At 34.1% G+C, this 19,806-nt stretch overlaps 1 protein-coding gene across 7 annotated transcripts in view; it reads right to left on the bottom strand.

Annotated features, from left to right (window-relative positions):
- Atm (ATM serine/threonine kinase) overlaps window positions 1-19,806 on the bottom strand; it is a 138,498-nt gene that overhangs the window by 101,403 nt on the left and 17,289 nt on the right. For 6 of the 7 annotated variants that reach the window (XR_015451558.1, XM_087212163.1, XM_087212165.1 and 3 more), the window contains 12 exons: window positions 19,462-19,700; window positions 17,215-17,378; window positions 15,766-15,935; window positions 11,949-12,320; window positions 11,169-11,360; window positions 9,926-10,021; window positions 8,970-9,192; window positions 6,838-6,963; window positions 5,616-5,741; window positions 4,572-4,661; window positions 2,699-2,873; window positions 2,166-2,365 (listed from right to left, as the gene is read on the bottom strand). Coding sequence is in view for 6 of the 7 variants with exons in the window: in XM_087212163.1 (XP_087068289.1) it covers window positions 2,166-2,365; window positions 2,699-2,873; window positions 4,572-4,661; window positions 5,616-5,741; window positions 6,838-6,963; window positions 8,970-9,192; window positions 9,926-10,021; window positions 11,169-11,360; window positions 11,949-12,320; window positions 15,766-15,935; window positions 17,215-17,378; window positions 19,462-19,700 (2,173 nt within the window). In the remaining variant the exon portion in view is untranslated. The remainder of the gene's footprint in view (window positions 1-2,165; window positions 2,366-2,698; window positions 2,874-4,571; window positions 4,662-5,615; window positions 5,742-6,837; window positions 6,964-8,969; window positions 9,193-9,925; window positions 10,022-11,168; window positions 11,361-11,948; window positions 12,321-15,765; window positions 15,936-17,214; window positions 17,379-19,461; window positions 19,701-19,806) is intronic. The other variant, XM_087212164.1, reaches the window with a different exon arrangement.

The raw sequence follows: 19,806 nt of genomic DNA, 5'->3' as shown, positions 1-19,806 counted from the left end.
AGGCACACAGAGTTGTAAATTCTTTTAAAAGGACATATAAAAAAGGCCTTTGATGTCAAATATAGCTAAATTCAAATATACAAGGTATGCATATATAGAAATATCACAGTAAATCCCATTAATTTTTACAATAAAAAGATTCCCAGCAAAACAACCTTGTGTGTTTTAAAAGCCTACAATTATATCATCTGGGACCTTTGTAGTCTTGCCTGTAAAATGAGGAAATATCATTTATCTGGCCAGAAAACTGCAAGGATAAGCATAAAGGTCTAGGCTTTATTATGGGAATTCAATAAATACATTATGTTCCTATCCTTCCAAGATTAACACTTAGGTATAAATGATTAATGGTTAAAAATTATTTTATTAGCTTTTGCAAATCAAAGATAATCATGAGTGCAGAGGACTGTAATACTGATTATGCCCAAAGCAGGCTGTGAACAGTTAACCCCACAATTGCCTCACGAGAAGCAAGTCCAGCTGAAGCCTACGTGCCGAGGTCAGAGTAATTCACACTCAAATTCAATTCCCACAACTAAAACCTTCTTACTAGAAGGACAATGTTCTAATTACAACCATATATTTTGTGTATTCTGTTCCTAATTTGAGAATGCTTTGTCTTGTCTTTTATGAGCCTTGTTTACATTAATTTCCATAAAAACTGCACATAGCTCACCTTTACCCCAACTGGCAATAAAAGTCAGCACCTGGAACTGGCCAGCGCCTCTGTCAGCAGTACCACCATTGGTCATCCTGGCACCCCACTTCCCTCTCTCCTAGTTCTGATTTTTAGTTTTATTTCTCAGTCCTGCATCATATACTGGGCAGGGTACTAGAATCTAATTGCAAGAGTCTCCAGTAAAGGGCAGGGAAGAAGTCAAACATCCTGACCTATCTTATTAGCCACCTTACACGGCTCTCTGTGATACTACAGATACAAAGGGCTATGCAGCAAATACTAGTTACAATGGTAGTGATAACTAGGCAACCAGTTTTCAAGAGCTGAGCATTTATTTTCCAGCTATACTGATAAATCATAAGGTGTTTCTTCCTTCATATAAAAATATTTTTTTCCTTCTCAGATATTTACAAAATTAAATGATCCCTTTAAAAACTTAATATGAGTCATGTGTGATTTTACTGAGTATCTTGAATCAACTTTAAGCATCAAAGTTTCCAGAAAGGCTGATCACCTCTCATCAAGGATGAATTGATAAGAGTGTGTGCCAGGTCTGAGAACCAGAAGCTCCAAAAGAGCACAATTCATCTTGTTTGCTGGAGTTATAGGACGATACACCTGGTCACTGAGGCCAGGAAAATGACCAAGGGTTCCACGAGGTACTAAATCTGTACATTTGCCATAATTATGGAATCACCAGGAATGTTTGCTAATTTACCACAACTGCAACTGAGGACATAACCTGGGATCCACGCAGATGTGTTACTCACTTGGCCACGGGCTCTACCCAATTGTCGACCAGGACTGGGCTCAAGAAGCTGGCCTACACAGCTGGGAGATTAGTTCGAAATAAGATTACTAATAAGTAAATCCATGTGGGAAACCAGGGTTGGTTTGTTCGCTTGTTTTTCTGCCAGAAAAGGAACTCACAAATTTGGACAGATAAAAATAAACCATGTGGTGATGAACTGGAATTATAGATATTTATCAATAGTACTGAGTAAAGGCAAGATTCAGACTTCAATCACAATGTTATGTATTATTTTTACAGTCTAGATCTATATTTCTTGGACTAGTCTACAGTAATTTGTAATAATTATACTTAATAGGACTAAATCTATCCAAAATTCACCCAAGTTTTAATGTTTTATTATCTACTTAAATATTTTTCACAAAACATTCAGAGAAAAAGTAAAGGGTAGGCCTGTGTGATGGAACGTGTCTGTAATCCCAGTTACTTGGAAGACTGTTTCAGCCCATGAGTTCGAGGCCTGCCTCAGTAGCCCACCTGAGATTGAGGACATAACTTCAAAAGAAGAAAACAAGAGAAGGTAAAAAGTGTATTTTACAGACAGTCTTAGATTCATTTCTCAGGAAAGTAATTTCAAATCTTCAAAGGCACTATGTGATTCTTCATGTCAGACCAATGCATTTAGTCAGCAACATCAGAAAGAATCAAAGAGCTTCCTCATTTCACTTGACTCACCATGTGTAAGTGGAGGGATTTAGTAAGATCTAGTGTGCTGGAATCAATGAGCATTAACAATCTTCTCCGAATATCAGCAGCTCTAAATGACACAGACTTAGTCTGAGATGCAGTCACACACATACACAAGAACTTGAGCATGTCTAAAAGAAGTAGATCTTGCTTTGACAGATACTCTTCTGCTAAAGGATTCATAGCACCTAAAATAATAAAAGCACTCCTTAATGGTAAGAGATGGGTAAAAGAGACACATACAATGAATATAAACTTGAACATCTCTCTTGCTTTCTATTGTCCAAATAGTTGATCATGTAATTTTTTCTTTCAATGTAATTTTCTCTCAGGGATAATAAAACAGAAAACTAATACATTTAATTAAATTCAGACACTTAAGAGTATATAGAACAATCCTTATAGACTATACTAAGGGAAAACAAAAACTTTAGCATAAAATGGATGTCAATTTGGTTTCCTACAATGCTAAATTATTATAAAGTGGTGAAAGAAATCCCAAGTAGTAAATATGTATTTACCAATGGTACTTTGGTTCTCTGCAGGATCATCTGCATCATTTGCACTACTACTAGAAGGGTAATCATGGAATAGATTTGTAGATGATGAATAATTCACATCATTTCGATTTTCAATAGTATCATCTTCCACTGATTTTACTTCCCCATAGTCAAATGGCTTTTTGATAAAGGATGCCTTTCAAGAGAAACAAAGATATTTTCAAGTTGGCTTCTTTCAAAAGTATGCTGTAGTTAACATTTTCCTAATTCATAAGCAAATGGATATAAGCTGTAATGTGTCTAAATAAAAATACACAACTTAAAAAACATAACTTCTTATATTAAATCTTATAATCATTCCATGTTGTATTGAAAAATCATAGCATCGGACCAGGGATTTAGCTCAGTGGTTCCGCCGCCTGCCTCGCAAGCGCAAGATCCCGAGTTCGATCCGTGGTACCAAAAAAAAAAAAAAAAAGAAAAAGAAAAATCATAACATTATTTTGTACCCCTTAAATATATAAAACTATAATCTGTCAACACATAACAAAAATAAATTTGTAGAGTTTTATAATACTCAAAGCTGACTGAGAAAGGTGTGAGGAAAAGAATAAACCATTATGACAATTTTGGAAAACAATGACAATGTCCATCAAAAAGTAAAATTCAAGCCAAGTGTGGTGGCACATGCCTGTAATCCCAGCTATTTGGGATGATGAGGTGGGAGAATCTCTTGAGACCAGTTCAAGATCAGCCTGAGTGAAAGAGCAAGACCGCGTCTTAAATGAAACTAAACTGAAATGAACTAAACTAAATGTAAAATTTTGATTCTTTTTGAATAATCAAGTCCCTTACTAGACTTTGTCCTATATCCTTCATATGAACAATTACAAGTAGACAAAATAAAATACAATAATCTTTATAGCCGAATGCTTTATAACAAAAAAGAACCACTAATGATGTCTATTAAGAGAAGATGGGCAAAAAAATTCATATGTGTGTGTGTGTGTGTGTGTGTGTGTGTGTATATATATATAGAGAGAGAGAGAGAGAGAGAGAGAGAGAGAGAGAGAGAGAGAGAGAGAGAGACAGCACCAAAAACAATGTATACACACTCCAGCAGTTCACTACAAATAAATGTCTGGAAGCTAATGACCAGTACTTGGAGCACTTCTTGTAACTGTAGAGGCCAAAGGTAACTTGCATTAATCTCATGATGTCTTAATAAATTTACATGTTTTTCTTTTCTTGATGTATACTTTTTTTGGCAGACTGTGTGTGTGATTATATATATATATATATATATGTATATATAGATATATATGTATATACTATTATCACATAGTAGAATGCTACACACTGCTAGATAAAATACAGTAAATACATAGCTTACAAAATACAGTGACAAGGAAAAATGACCAAGATTTGTCATGAAATTTAAATAACAGAGTACTTTTTCATTCAATAGATATTTAATTATCTATAATGTATGTCAGGCACTATTTCACACAACAGAGCATGAGCATACGCCCATTTGTATGAAAAAAGAAAATACCACAGCTACTTGTCTGGCAAGTTTTTGGTTTATTTTTTAAAGAAGAATTATTTTGAATTTTAATATAGCATGGCATAGGATTAGGTATGAGCCTGGTTGATTATCCAATCTTTTAGTCTTTTTTACTGAGAAACTAAAAGCCTGGTGGTATGCTAAGTACTGATATTAGGAAGCAGTCAAATATATTCCCCCCAAACCAAATAACTTCATTTGCTTTCTTATTTATAGAACTATAAGACACTATAGATTATAAAATGGATTCCTAATTAAGAGATCTTTTTTTAAAATTTTGATACTACAGTCAGTGAAATATAGTAATAAAAGAGGGAGCATACTTACTAAACTTTTACAAATATCTGCAATGTCATTCATCAGCTTTGATGTTAACAATCGTAGGAAAAAGCCAGATGTAATCTTATTTGGATTCTGCTGTAGTTAAGAGAAACAAAAAACCAAGCAATAATTATTCTTGACTATAATATTTTATCTATCCAGAATGAAATGTAGATAAAGAAGGCCAGTACATGTTACTTTGAAAACACTAACCTCTTTTCTTTTATTGGTACCGGGGATCGAACTTAGGTCCTTGCACTTGTGGTGCAGGCGGTAGAACCACTGAGCTCTTTTCTTAAGAGTAATAACTACTATAGTACAAGTCTTTCATTGGACTTAGAAAACATTAAAGTACCAGCTATTTATTTAAATATAAGTATTTAAATATAAGCAAGCAATAAGTGTAATATTTAAACATAAGTAAGCAATAAGTGTAGGTTAGAGTTTGCTCTTTCATTTCTCTTCCACATATATACAAAAATCCAGGAAATTCATTATAAAACCAAAAATAACAGGCGGGGATTTAGCTCAGTGGTTCCGCCGCCTGCCTCACAAGTGCAAGGACCCAAGTTCCATCCTTCGATCCCCAGTACCAAAAAAACCAAAAACCAAAAACCAAAAACATATGCTGACAATATTTATACATGCCCATATACTTAATATCAGCTTTCAAAAATGTTTCCAATGATTAACCCCCTCTGGCCTGGCTCTGCTACCCCACAGACCAGCTCCAAATCAAAACAAAGATTACATACAATAGTAACTTTATTTTATCATTGTTTTATTATTTTCTATTTTTTAAGACAGAGACTCACTAGGTAGTTCAGGCTGGCTTTGAACGTACTGTGTAACCCAGGCTGACCCTGGACTTGAGGCAATTCTCCTGCCTTGGCCTTTCAAGGGCTGGGATTACAGGTGTGGACCACCATGCCCAGCTTATGTATCATTCAATTTAAAACAATTAATAAACTTATAAATGGACAAAAATACCACCACCAACAAATAATCTACCCTATGAAGACTACACTAAACCAAGTAAGAAAATCTTACCTTGCTACAGTTACACAAGCAACTTGTAGACAGACACATCATAATTCTCAATGAACCAATTCTAGGTTCCTCATTTGTCTTATTTTTAAACAGAGAGATACTTTCTCCTGCACACTGCATTAAAGACTATTCAGAAAAGAAAAAAATATAAATTCCAGTTAAAATCACAGTTTAGTATTGCTAAAGTTTCATTTAAGAACCAAAGTATTTTCAGAAATTATACATAATCATGCAATAAAATTAGAAATTATGAACAAAAATGACAAATCTTATACCTTGTTCTCTTTGTAAATCATACCATAGACAGTGGTACCAAGAGATGAAAAAATTTCAAGTTTAGGGCCTAATGGATAAATATACTTAAAAATTCCTTTTAATAAATCACACATAAAACTTCTAAAAATATATGTAAAAATCAATATATTGATAATAAATTTTAAAATGAAATTATTGCATTTATTACATTTACAGTTAGTTTATAATAACTTCAAATCTTAAGGAAAGACACATAGATAGTATCATTCCTTCTCAGACTACATAAATGAAAAAGAAAGGGTTAACTTATTCTCTTTTTTTTGGTACTGGGGATCGAACTCGGGTCCTTGCTCTTGCACAGCAGGCGGCGAAACCACTGAGCTAAATCCCCGGCCCTGGGTTAACTTATTCTTGTTGAGTATATCTTATCCAAAATGCTTGGGACCAGAAATGTTTTAGACTTCAAATTTTTTTCAGATTTGGGGATATTTGCATATACATAATGAGATATCTTGGAGATGGGACCCAAGTCTAAATACAAACTTCATTTTTTCATATACTTTGTACACCTGTGTGTTGAGTCTAAATTTTGACTATAACCTGTCACATGAGGTCAAGTATGGAATTTTTCCCTGAGGTATCACCTGGCACTCAAAAGAGTTCAATGTTTCTAAGCATTCTGGATTTCAGATTTTTGGATTAGGAATGCTCAACATATATAAAATTTTGTTTCATATAATAAATTTCCCAGGGATACATTTCAATGAAATTTATCTATAACTTTATTAACACAAATTATATTACAATTGCTTTCTGGAATAATTCTGATTTGTATGTTTCCTCTTCAGTTATTATACCCTCATAACAACATCAGCCAAGAACACCCACCAAAAGAATCGAACACTGGACAAGGGTTTCTGAATCTGTAATCTTAAAAAAAAAAAAAAACACAAATAAATTGTCCTACCTTTGCTTTCTGGAATAATTCTGATTTATATGCTTCCTCTTCAGTTATTATACCCACATAACAATAGCAGCCAAGAACACCCACCAAAAGAATGGAACACTGGACAAGGGTTTCTGAATTTGTAATCTTAAAAAAAAAAACACAAATAAATTGTCCTACCTTTGCTTTCTGGAATAATTCTGATTTATGTGCTTCCTCTTCAGTTATTATACCCACATAACAACAGCAGCCAAGAACACCCACCAAAAGATTCGAACACCAGACAAGTTTCTGACTTTGTAATATTAATCCACAAATTTTTAAAATGTATATTTCATTAATAATTCTGGGTATTCTGAAATCATCTTTCGTTAACAAGTTTCATATACAGTGTATGTTAAAAAACAAAAGTTCAGTTTGAGTTGAAGATGAAATTTTCTGAACATCACAAAATATCTAAGACATTACTGTAGACTTATGATAAACAGGATTCTCAAAAAACTGACAAAAGCATCTCTTAATAGCCAACTAGGTTATCTTCTGTTAAGGTGGCAGTGTGATACATCCACAGACTCTTAAGTATTTCAGGGAGGTATGAAAGAAAAGCTTGACAGGCAAATAATTATAACTCTGAACGTAAGTAGAAATTACATCCATATAAGCCCTAAAATGGTATCTTGACCTATTCAGCTTTCTGAACTGACTAGAAGAAAGCATTCAGGCAATTTTATAGAATTATGTAAGAAACTACAAAGATTACGCAGAGAATCAAGATTTTCAAACTGGGCATGATGGTGCACCTCTGTAATCCCATAGCACTTGAGAGGTTGAGGCAGGAGAATTGCTAGGAGTTCGAGGCCAGCCTATGCTACACAGTGAGTTCAAGGCCAGCCTGAACTACACAGAGAGACCTTGTCTAAAACAAAACAAAACAAAACAGATTTTCAGATTTTTTTTTTTTTGGTCCCAGTATTGTAAGAAATAACATTCTAGGGGAAAATACAGAAAACTAAGTTACTTTGTAACAAAAGTAGATACAATTATAATACAGAAAAATGTCAGTAGTTAATAGTGAGATAGGGTAAACAGGCAGACTGTTTCTTCTTGTTTCTTTAGCTTATTTTCTCTGACTAATGATTTTACTCTGAGTTTTCAGGTTTTATTTTATCACTTACCATGTAACAAGACATTGCAGAAGGTACAAAAATTAATAAAAATAGGGCTGGGGATTTAACTCAGTGGTTTTGCTGCCTGCTGCACAAGCGCAAGGACCCAAGTTCGATCCCCGGTACCAAAAAAAAAAAAAAAAAAAAAAATTAATAAAACTATATATATTGTTTAAGGAGATTATGACATAGTTTAAGAGATACTTGTGTACAAAACATACATAAATATACATGGTGCAAAAGGATACTACTACATGCCATTATGAAACTGAAATATTAAGAACTATGAAAATTAAAAGGAGAAAAATATGGTGAGATTATGGAAAAAAGGTTTTAGCAAGTATTTTAACATATGGACATCGGAATACATAGAAGTAGGTAGAAGGACACTACATATTGAAAGAAATAGTTTTTACAAGATACTTACACACGAGTTTGTGATTTTATGAGAACAAGGCACATACAAGAAATTCCAAGATGGCCTTTAATAACTAGATAATTCTTAGTCAATTTATTATATTTTTTTACTCACTCTTCCCTCTTCAAATGCCACCTAACTGCTAGATTTTTTTTTCAGATCCCTGCGCTTGCAAGGCAGGCAACAGAACCACTGAGCTAAATCCCCGGCCCAATTTTTTAAAATTACATCTTTTTCTTTTACTGTTTCTAACACCTCCTAATTTGTACTGAGAGGTTCATTTCATCACATAATTCCTATACTCAAACCTATATAATTCCCCACTAACTTACTCAAACAATTCATTTATAAAGTCTACCAGAATTCCTGGTACCAGGGACATACTCAAAATTGTTCTTCAGTTTTCCTTTTTTCATGTTAACACTTTCCTATTTGTTCACAAGGATTACCATTTTGTTTTCAAAACCAAGATTATTACCATTCTTAGCACCTGTCCTGTCCCGTTAATTCTTTCTGTCAGTCTTAGCAAAGTGAAATCAAATATAGGCACTAGTTCTTTAAAATCTTACCTCAGATGAATTGTTTAGAAGTTGTTCTGATAATCCCAGAAGATAGTGATTCAATGATTCCTTGAGATTTTGGTGGACAGAAAAGCCAATACTGGATTGATACTTTTCTACAGCACATTCTTTCAAAATGCTTAAAAAATCCATCTTGTCAAAAGTTGTCTGAAGAAATAGTTCTTCAACTTCTGAGAATGAAAGCTCTTCTTTATCTTTTTGGTGGTGTTCACTTTGAGAGAGTGAGATCTTTGTAATCAAAATACCTTTTCTCCATGTATTAGCAATATATTACATATGAAAACTAACTCAGTAGCAAACTTTACTAATAGGTAGACAAAAGAAATGCAAGTTACAATTTCAAGGACAAATTCAGAAAGTAATAAAACATTAACACCAGACATAAATGTTAAAAATAACATTCTCAGAAATATTCTTCTTGTCACCTATGTTTTCTTCATAATGTAGAATTTCTTTTTATCTTATGCCCTCCTGAGAAAGATGAGGAATATTCATGCCAGTGAGTCACTTTCAGTGACTAAACATAAGTCTCTTAAGTCAATCAACTAAAATGACATTTTTTTAGATTTATTTTTATTTTTAATTATCATTAGTTTTAGAGCTAAAAGTCAAATTTTACTTAAAATATTAAATGGGTCACACCTAAGAACTCATTTTGCATAAAATTTATGTTCCTAATTTCTCATCAAAGTTATTTGATGTTTTCTATTGACACTTATCATGTTATGCTACACACCATTAAGATACAGTAACCTTGATCTAAAATTACAGACCATAGATTTGAATAACTGAATTACAAGAACCTTTCCCCTGCCTAACAGTTGAGGTTTCCTTTTTTTACTCAACTAATTTAGGTCATAATTATTAAGATACTACTCTGCTAAAATTATACCTATGATTAAAGCTATCTTAAAATATCACAGAACTCTTATTAGATAACATACCATTCTGGCACACACTGGAAAAAATTCATTGCAGCTTTACAGTTTTTCATAGTGAGACTCACAAGAATTTTCTCTAATATGAGATGAGGAAAATTACTATAAAGAAAAACAAAAAAAAAGAAAAAAGAAAAGCTGAATTTAAAAGATAATAAGCAATTTTAGCATCCATGGTTAGATATAAATCTTAACCTCTAGAATTTGGTGGGGTTTTTTTTGCGGTACCGGGGATCAAACTCAGGACCTTGTACTTGCAAAGCAGGCGCAGCTCCACTGAGCTAAATCCCTGGCCCTAATCTCTAGAATCTGAACCCCAAATTAGGCTGGCTTGTATGTGTACTGGGTCTTTTTATATCTCATAGGAGAATATAAAGAGGATATACACATTGTATTACTATTGTTATTAACACTTCTTAGAAGAAAAATCATGTCTAACTTTTAAAGGTCATTTGTAAAATTAACAAAATGTTATGAAATTAAAACAAAAGCACTAGGATTCAGAGGTCTACCCTCTAGTCATTTTGTTTCTATTACCATCTATGAAAAGGTTAAGTGAGCAAGCTGCTCTATTCCTCATCCTAGGGCCTAGGTACTATTTTTGTCTTTCTTTGGTTCTCTAATCTTATTAAACAAATTTCACCCAGAAGATACTTAGTATGATTAAAGATCCACCTGAGTCTGAAACAGATAATGGAACTACTTACAGAACATCACAAAGGAACACATGCTCAAAGAATTATCTCCAATGAGAAGGTTAATTAACTGGAATTAATTTACAGTTAGGAAAAAGAAGTTCTGGTGTTCTACTGCACAGTAGGAGTACAGAGAAGGATAAGGTACTGTATATGTATTTTTAAAAAAGAATACAGGCTTTCAGATATGTTTATGACAAAGAAGTGATAATTGTTTAAGGAGACAGATATGTTTACCCTGACTTAAACATTATGCAATGTATGTATGTATCAAAATACTACATGATGCCCCATAAATAGGTATAATTTGTATGTATCAGTTAAAGTTTTGCAAATTACATATGTATTTATGTATACTTTATACACATCCCACATATTCTCAGGTGAGACTACCTTTTTCTGTCAGAAATGATCCACCCACTAAGACAGAGCACTGGAAAAACAAAAGGCAATGTTCAGAGTTAACTGTATTATCATTAGAAAATAAAGCCATCTGGTATCATAAAAGTGGAGAACGCTTTATAAAACAATGAAAACTATGCTAATTAAATTACCTCTGAAGAACTGGGGGAAGGTCTTTACTGTCCAAGTCATCCTCTGACTGACGGAGTAAGAGCCATCTTATTATTGACTCCTTTAAAGAAAAACTTCTGTTTACTTCATATACATTTTGCTCTGTTCTTGTTTTTAATACTTCTGGAATTACACAGATGGTCAGTGCCAAAGTCAAACAGCATACTGCAGGACTGTAAAAGAAATAAAAGACAACTGTTAACAGTAATTTCTCAGAACTGAGAGGTAGCTCATGCTCGAGGTCCTGGGTAAGGTCCCTAGTACCACCAAATAAAAACAAAAAGCTCTCAGAGTACAATGATCTTGTCTATTTTATTTAACACTGTGCCTACATGCTCAGGATGCAGCAGGCATATGGCAGGCATATACATTTAGTGAACAAAAGTTGTAAAAAACCCTGGTTGTATTAGAGAAGACTCTTAATTGAGAATTCTTGCAATAACAGTAAATAGTACTAAAAAAAAAAAGCTTTTCAATACTGAACAAATAATTGAAATTTAGAGATGAAGAAAATTTAAGCTCTATAATCCTTTTAAAAAATTCTTTAAAATTGGTCTTAGTAATAGCTCCACATTTGAAATTAATTCGTATTTTAAAATATATTAAGTCTTCAAAAGGCCAAACAACAAATGCACCTGAAATAGAACTGAATTTAACATATTTTTAACTAAGATAACAAACTATGAAAATAATTAGAGAGATGTGTGTGTATGGTGTGTCTGAGTATTTGTAAAATCTGATACAATGCATATTTAACTTACCTTGAAGGTTTACAGGCTGATCCAATAAATAACTTCCAGAATTCTCTGTCAACCTCAACTAAGCTACCTTGAATAATGGCCCCAAGCAAGCCAAAGTTTTCAGTTTGGATTTGTACAGAATTTATACCACAAAATGTAACAGACCAAATTTTAATCCAGAGTTTCGATAAATCTGATTTTTGAGAGCTTTCCAGGTTTGATTTCTTGCTTTGGCACAGCGCAATTTCTGTAAGGCATCGTAACACGTATGGTGTCCGTTCTCCACGTCGCTGTTGAGGTAAAAGCTGGTATAGTATCATCAGTAATGGACACAGCTCACAGTTAGGTAAACTTGCAGGATACTTTGATATTAACTGGGTTGTAATCTGCAGCCTAAAAGAAAAAGAGAGGATGAGTAATTTGAAAAATTTTCAATTCCCTTAACAAGCTAAAAGAAAATACATAAATATATAAACATGATAACCTACAATTTAATTAAAATGTTTTAATTTAATTAAAGCATCACCACGATGATTTTTTATGTAGCTCTCAAAATAAGGTTAATATTTATTAGGTCCTATTTCCTAAAATGGCAAGAAGATTGGTAACTTTTTGGTTAATTGAGTAAGCAATTTCATTTCCCCTAAATGAGTAACGAAATAAGAGATATTCTACTTCTGACTTACCTTGCTTATTCCCATTTGGTGTTTCGCTGTTGTTGTTGTTTTGTTTTTTCAGTACTGGGACTGAATCCAAGGCATTGCACATGTGACATAACCATTTTACCCTTGAGTTACCCTGAATTACAACTTTTTTTTTTTTTTTGCAGTACCAGATATAGAACTCAGGACCCTGTACTTGCAAGGCAGGCATGGCATCACTGAGCTAAACCCCTGGCCCACATTACAACTTCTTTAAGACATGGTCTCATTAAGTTGCCCAAGCTAACCTCAAACTTGCAATTCTCTTACTTTCGCCTCTCAAGTAAGTGGACACCATGATTTAAATCTAAAATGTCCCCCAAATGCTCATGTGTTCAGAAGTGGGGCTTTTAGGTGACTGAATCTTCATGGCACTATACTCATCAGCAGATTAGTTCACTGATGAGTTCATACCTAAATGTGCTTGTAAGATGTAGGGCCTGGTTGAAGGTAGATAACTGGTGGTGTGCTCTAGAAGGATGTGTTCTTGTTCCCAGCTCCACCCTTCTTTTGTTACTTCTTCAAGGCTTCCAAGAGTTAAGCAGCTTGCCTCTGCCATACCCTTCCACCATACCATTTGTGCCTTGGAGCCAGCCAACCATGGACTGAATCAACAAAAACCATGAGCCAGGCCGGGGATTTAGCTCAGTGGTGCTGCCACCTGCCTCACAAGCACAAGATCCTGAGTTCGATACCCAGTATCAAAAAAACAAACAAACAAAAAAAACCCATGAGCCAAATAAACCTTTCTTCCTTCAAGTTTTGAGTACTGGTATTTTGTCCCACAAATAGGAAAGTTACATACTCTGAAATTACAGGCATGTACCACCATATCCAACGCATTCCTGCTCTTCAGGAGTCACCAAAAATGCTCCTCTGCAAGAGGACAAAAAAAAAAACTATTTTTTTTTTTTTAACAGAAACAATCTGCTGAAAGAGAAAATAGGTAAAACTCTTAAAAAGATAGGCATGGGTAAAGACTTTCTGAACAGAATCCTAATTACATAAGAAACATCAAAAATCAATAAATGGGATCGTGTCAAATTTTAAAAGCTTCCTCACAGCAAAAGAAAAACCCAATAGGACAACCTATGGAAGGGGAAAAAAACTGATATCTAAAATATATACAGAATTTAAAAAAAAAAACTAGACTCCTGCCAAAATGAAAGACCTAATCAAAAAATGGGCAAGTGAAATGAATACACTTCACTGAAATATGGTACAAATGGCCAATACATGAAAAAAATGTTAAATATCTCTGGTCATTAGAGAAATGAAAATTAAAACACTGAGATTCCACCTTACACCAGAAAGAATAGCCATTACCAAGTAATCAAATACTAGCCAGGCATGGTGGCACATGCCTGTAACCCAAGGACTTGGTAGGCTGACGCAGGAGGATTACCACAAGTTCGAGGCCAGCCTGGGTTACAACAGTGAGCTGAAAGACAGCCTGAATCAAATACTGTAGTAACAAATGCAGGAGAGGCTATGGGGAGAAAGGAACCCTTCTCCATTGTTGGTGGGAATGTAAACTCGTTTAACCATTATGGAAATCAGTATGGAGATTCCTCAAAGAACTAAAAATAGAAATTCCATTCAACCCAGGTATTCCTCTTTTAGGTATCTTCCTGGAAGAGTTAAAGACATTATATTACAGTGGTACATGCACACCCGTATTTATAGCAGTACAATTCTTACTAGCTAAATCTTGGAAGTGGTCTATATGACCATCACAGATGAAGAGATAAAGTATATACGGCATTTATACACTCTGCCACAAAAAAGGATAAAGCTGAATGAGTTGTAGAAAAATGATGAACCTTGACATAAGGTTAAGTGAAATAAATTTGACATATAAGGTTAAATATCACATGGGCTCTCTTATATGAAAAATCCAAACTATAAAAAACAAAGTAAAAGGCAGATAATAGGAACTACAGAGATAGATCTTTTGCAAATGGGAGGGGGATCAAGAAATGGAGGAAGAAGAGGGAAAGAGCGTGAAAAAATAATTAAGATGTGTTAGGTACATATACCAATTCCCCATGAGGAATGTAATCATTATGTACTGCAAACATGTACTTATACAAAACAAAAATTGAAAAAAAGTTTTTCCTTGACATTAATTCAGTCAACTGAATAAATACTTGCTATGAAATCCCTAGCACAGGTGCTACTTAAGAACAGGAACCTTGTTATTCATTTCTTTTTTTGGTAACTGAGATCGAACTCAGGACCTTGCTTACGGGGCAGGTGGCAGCACCCCTGAGCTAAATCCCCAGGCCCCTTGTTATTCATTTCTGTATCCCTAATGCATGGCACATAGATGTTCTATAAATGACTCTTGACTGAAGATAAAATTAAAGAACCTGAAATAGGTACCCAAAACTATGTAAAATTAACATGACCTTAAGCAATGAATATCAAAATAATGTACATTTTCCTTACAACTCAATTATATTTAAACATTTTATCAACATAGCAAAAATCAAGATTACTGATCACAAGCATGACTATAAATTTCTAAATGTCCTTAGGCTTATTACTTAAGGTTACTGGGTTTTTCTTTTTCAGTAAAGAAAACAGGCTGAGCAGAATAAATTCAAAGATCCTTACACCCAAGACTTTATGATTCTACAAATTACATAATTTGTTTAATTATTTAACTATCTGGGAATACTATGTGAAAATAAAAGCAAGAAATAAGAAAAAATAACCTATTATCATGGCATAAGATTAAAATTATTTTGTGAGTTTTGAAGGCTACCTTTAACATTTCCCAACCTAATTCTATAGGAAGATCCTATGCTGGCTAAAATTTTTTCCTTTTGAAGTGAATTTTTAAGGTAGAAAATACTGATTGCCCACTAGATAATCAATCTCTCTTCCTGCTTGCTATGTCTATATATTTAAGAAATGTGGTCTTCTGCATGGTCTCAGAAGATGAGCTGTATTAATGATTAGCCTCACAACCACATTTCCCTTTGCTAGTAATTGGTTTGGGAATAGGTAAATGACTTAGGGCCAAGAAGATGAATTATATGGCCAATGAGATGAAATGATTCTGTTGGAAATTTTCTAAGGAAAAAATAAAATGAGACTAAAATGACAGTGAGATAAAGATAACATTTTACCAAGGCACAAGATCAAAATCATTCTGTGATTTCTGAAGATAATCTTTTATTACTTCCCAGCCTACTTCTATTTTCCTTCTTTTGCAAGGTACACTATAATCATCAGATTCTCTTTGTGTAGTAGTATAAGACTGAGAAATCTCCAAGGATCTGGTATCTTCAACAAAAATCTGTAAAACAGAAATAAATCTGTGCTAGTAAAGGTGTTTTCTAATAGTTCATTAAGAAATCTCAAATGAAGATGGAGAAAACTCATTAAGCAAGAGCAGTATGTTGTAGAAATACACAAATATGATAACATTATAGGAAACAAATATTTTGCATAACAATGACATTCTTAGCAAGCAAGTATTATCCAGTAACATTTTATTTCCTGGGGACATAACCTGAAAGTACCAAAAATCTAAAAGTAAAGCACAAACCTATATTTTGAGAGGGATTAAATTTTAAATTTATCATTAATAACATATTGGACAAAATGAAATTACCATCTATGATGTTAAATAGCATTCAGTCATAAAAAGGAATTACAAACTGATTCATGGAATAACATTATGCCAAATGAAAGAAGCCAGACACGAAAGAGCATATACCATATGAAAACATGTCTATAGGGCCAGGGATTTAGCTCAGTGGTTTCGCCTCCTGCTGCGCAAGCGCAAGGACCCGAGTTCAATCCCCGGTACCAAAAAAAAACAAACAAAAAAACATGTCTATAAATAGGCAAATCTACAGAGACAGGAAGTAGATGAGTGGTTACATGTCAGAGGCTAAGTGAAATAGAGAACTGAGACTGAATGCCAATAGGTATGAGGCTTCTTTTGAAGATGATAAAAACTGTTCTGGAATTAGATAGTCGAGATGGTTTTACAACACAGTAAAAAATACTAAAAATTAATTAACTGGGCATGGTGGTGCACACCTGTATTCCTAACACTCAGAAAGCTGAGGCAGAAGGATTGCTAAGTTCAAGACCAGCCTGGGCTACATAGTGAGTTCAAGGCCAGATGGACCTTGTCTCAAAAAAAAAAAAAAAAAAAAAAAAAATTAAATTAGTTGTACACTTTAAATAGTGTATGAGGGCCAGGGACTTAGCTCAGTGGTTCCGCCACCTGCCCCGCAAGCTCAAGAACACGAGTTTGCTCCCCGATACCAAAAAAAACCCCATAAAATAGTGTATGAATTTTATGCTAAGTGAATTTGAAAACCAACTTATTTCTTACCAACAACAATCTTTTAAGAATGGAAAAATTCATTATTAGTTTTCATTAGTCTATATGTGCAAAAGTTACATTTTTTAAAAAGTTTTAAAAAATAATTCCAAAGATGTATATTTTGAAAGGAAGTTAAATCTATAGAGCAATTTATAAGTTTTTAATGATAACCTAGGTTTTTAAAGCCCAGCAAGGAAAATTAACAGGAAATCCCAAAATGTGACATCAACTATACCTGGTGACAAATATCTGCCAACAATTCAATCAAATTTTCCTTAACAGCAATGTTACGAAATCCTGCAGAGTATTTTCCTCTACTTCCTATATAACTTATCTCATTCACTAGTAGATCATATAGATTGTATAAGATACTTTGCCATTTTGTTGATTTATAAGCACCTATAATCCAAGAAAAATTAAAATGTAATTTACATACATATTCCATTTGTACTGCCAACCCCCCCAGTTATTCAGCTGTGAAGATACATCAACATTAGACATTTGTGCTAACCTCCTATTCAGTACTAATGCCTCTTCTGACAATATCCCTGACATATCTAATTCATAACAATGTACACTTTACATTCAATTAAGCTCTATTTGCTATAAATGTCTTCCATATTCTGATCTGAAATTCACCTTTTTCTAATTTATTCTCTCCCCTAAATCAAATTGTTTCCTTTTTTATATGAAGAACAACTTGTCTTTTTATTATTGATCTAAGAGAAAAATATCACCCATTCCTTCAACTAGTGCATGCACATGACATGTCATCTCATCATTCCAGAGTTTTACCTAGGCACACTTAAGTCAACTATGCCCATCTTAAAATGCTGACCTTTCAGTCTGGTGAACAGAATATTCCAACTGTGGTCTGATCATCATAGGGGAACAACAGGGCTATTAATTCCAACAAACAGGGTACCATAAAATGTATTAATGTAAGCTGAAATTATATTAGCTTTTCTGGAAGCCTCATCATCCTGCCAATTTTCAATTCAGTATATTTTTGTGATAATTTTTACATTTTATTAGAGGAAAAATTGAAAGTTGTACAGCAAACTGATCCCTACTACCTAGATTCTATAATTAACATTTTTCTATATTCAATTCACTATAAACATGCAGTTAACTAAAACCTACACATATGTCATCTTCTAAAAAGCCTGATCTGCATTCCTGGTGAGAGGTACATGAAACATGAAACACTAAGACATTATTTTTTCTGACTTATAGTACATTCAAGGGCTACACAGCTATCTAAATACATACACTGGAAGAGTCTATAAAACACACATAGCTACTTTAATTAAAAATGGCGAGGGCCAGGGATTTAGCTCAGTGGTTTTGCCACCTGCTGCGCAAGCACAAGGACTCGAGTTTGATCCCCAGTACCAAAAAAAAAAAAAAAAATGGCGGGCCAGGGATTTAGCTCAATGGTGCCACCGCCTGCCTCACAAGTGCAAGGTCCCAAGTTAGATCCCTGTTACCAAAAAAAAAAAAAAAAAAGGCTACTACAGTTTTCCTCACTGAAGCACTTATTACTCAATGTGGCACGCTGTCTTTTTTTGGGGGGGTGGGGTTATAAGGGATCAAACTCAGGACCTTGTGCTTGTGAGGCAGGCAGCAACACTACTGAGCTAAATCCGTGGCTCCCACACTGTCTTAATAAGGTCATTACACTAGCCATGATGATTTGGTCCAAAGGCTCATACTAGACCAAAGGCAATCATAGAGCATTAAAGAGTTCATTTAGTTTCAGTTCCACTCAATGAACCTCTGGTCTACTGAAGAGAATCCCACCATCTGATCAATACATTCTAGGTAAAAGAAAAATGCAAAGGAATCAGGGAGGACAACTGATTCATTTCTGGTTTTTCCAGCAAAGGTCCTGGAGCACAGTAATTGTGAAGGGCAAGGCAGCAGTTGTCTCCTTTGTACCTATGAAAATAATATGCACATAATCTCCTCCATGACTGAATGATCTGACTGGCTGCTTTCAGTCCGTCTATTTTCTTTCTGTTTTTTTTTTTTTGGTTACCGGGGATTGAACTCAGGACCTTGTGCTTGCAAGGCAGGTGCGGTGTCACTGAACTATATCCCTGGCCCTATTTTATTTTCTAATAAAAAGCAATATGTAGATAACAAGATCTTGTTTTCTCTAAATCATTTTGCCCTATAGTCTGTATCACTTTTTACCAAAATAATTATTAACGTATAATCAGCTACTAGTGGTCACAAGCAATGTCTCATGTTTTTATTTCTCATGATACCTAACATTGTATTGAACAAATGAAAAAGCATGATATAATTTGCTACTATTCACTTAAATTATATAAATGCATGAAGAATATTCTTATGACTAATAACACAGCAAGCAGAGCAATTCAGAGAAGGATCATATACTCCTACAGAACACTGGTGTCACACTTAAGCCTATATGTTTTAATGAAACAAATTCAAATAAAAACTTTCTTTATACCTTTTTCATGGGTTTTGGCTCCCCTTGGATGATGGATGTACATTTGCAGCTGAAACAACTCAATAATTACTCCTTTTAAGGAATCATTAAGTATATGTTGAGTCCAAATATACAATAACACTGGAAGAATTTCATCTCCTAATTCACACACTCGCATTCGAAAGTTGACAGCCAAAGTCTTCAGAAAGATAATAAGAGCTGCCAAGATATAATTTAGGCCTGCAGATTTCTTTTCTTGTCTGCAACAAAAACAAATTCAACTTGGTATATAGGAGGTACATGTTGCCAAAAAAAAAAAAAAATCTAGGACCAGGAATTTAGCTCAGTGGTTCCACCACCTGCCTC

This window comes from Heterocephalus glaber, unplaced genomic scaffold, assembly GCF_053883595.1.
Source record: "Heterocephalus glaber isolate CG9 unplaced genomic scaffold, H.glaber_assembly_v1.0 deba00001429, whole genome shotgun sequence".
Classification (NCBI taxonomy): Eukaryota; Metazoa; Chordata; class Mammalia; order Rodentia; family Bathyergidae; genus Heterocephalus; species Heterocephalus glaber.
The sequence above is the reverse complement of the archived record's forward strand: the minus strand, read 5'-3'. Positions and strand labels throughout refer to the sequence as shown.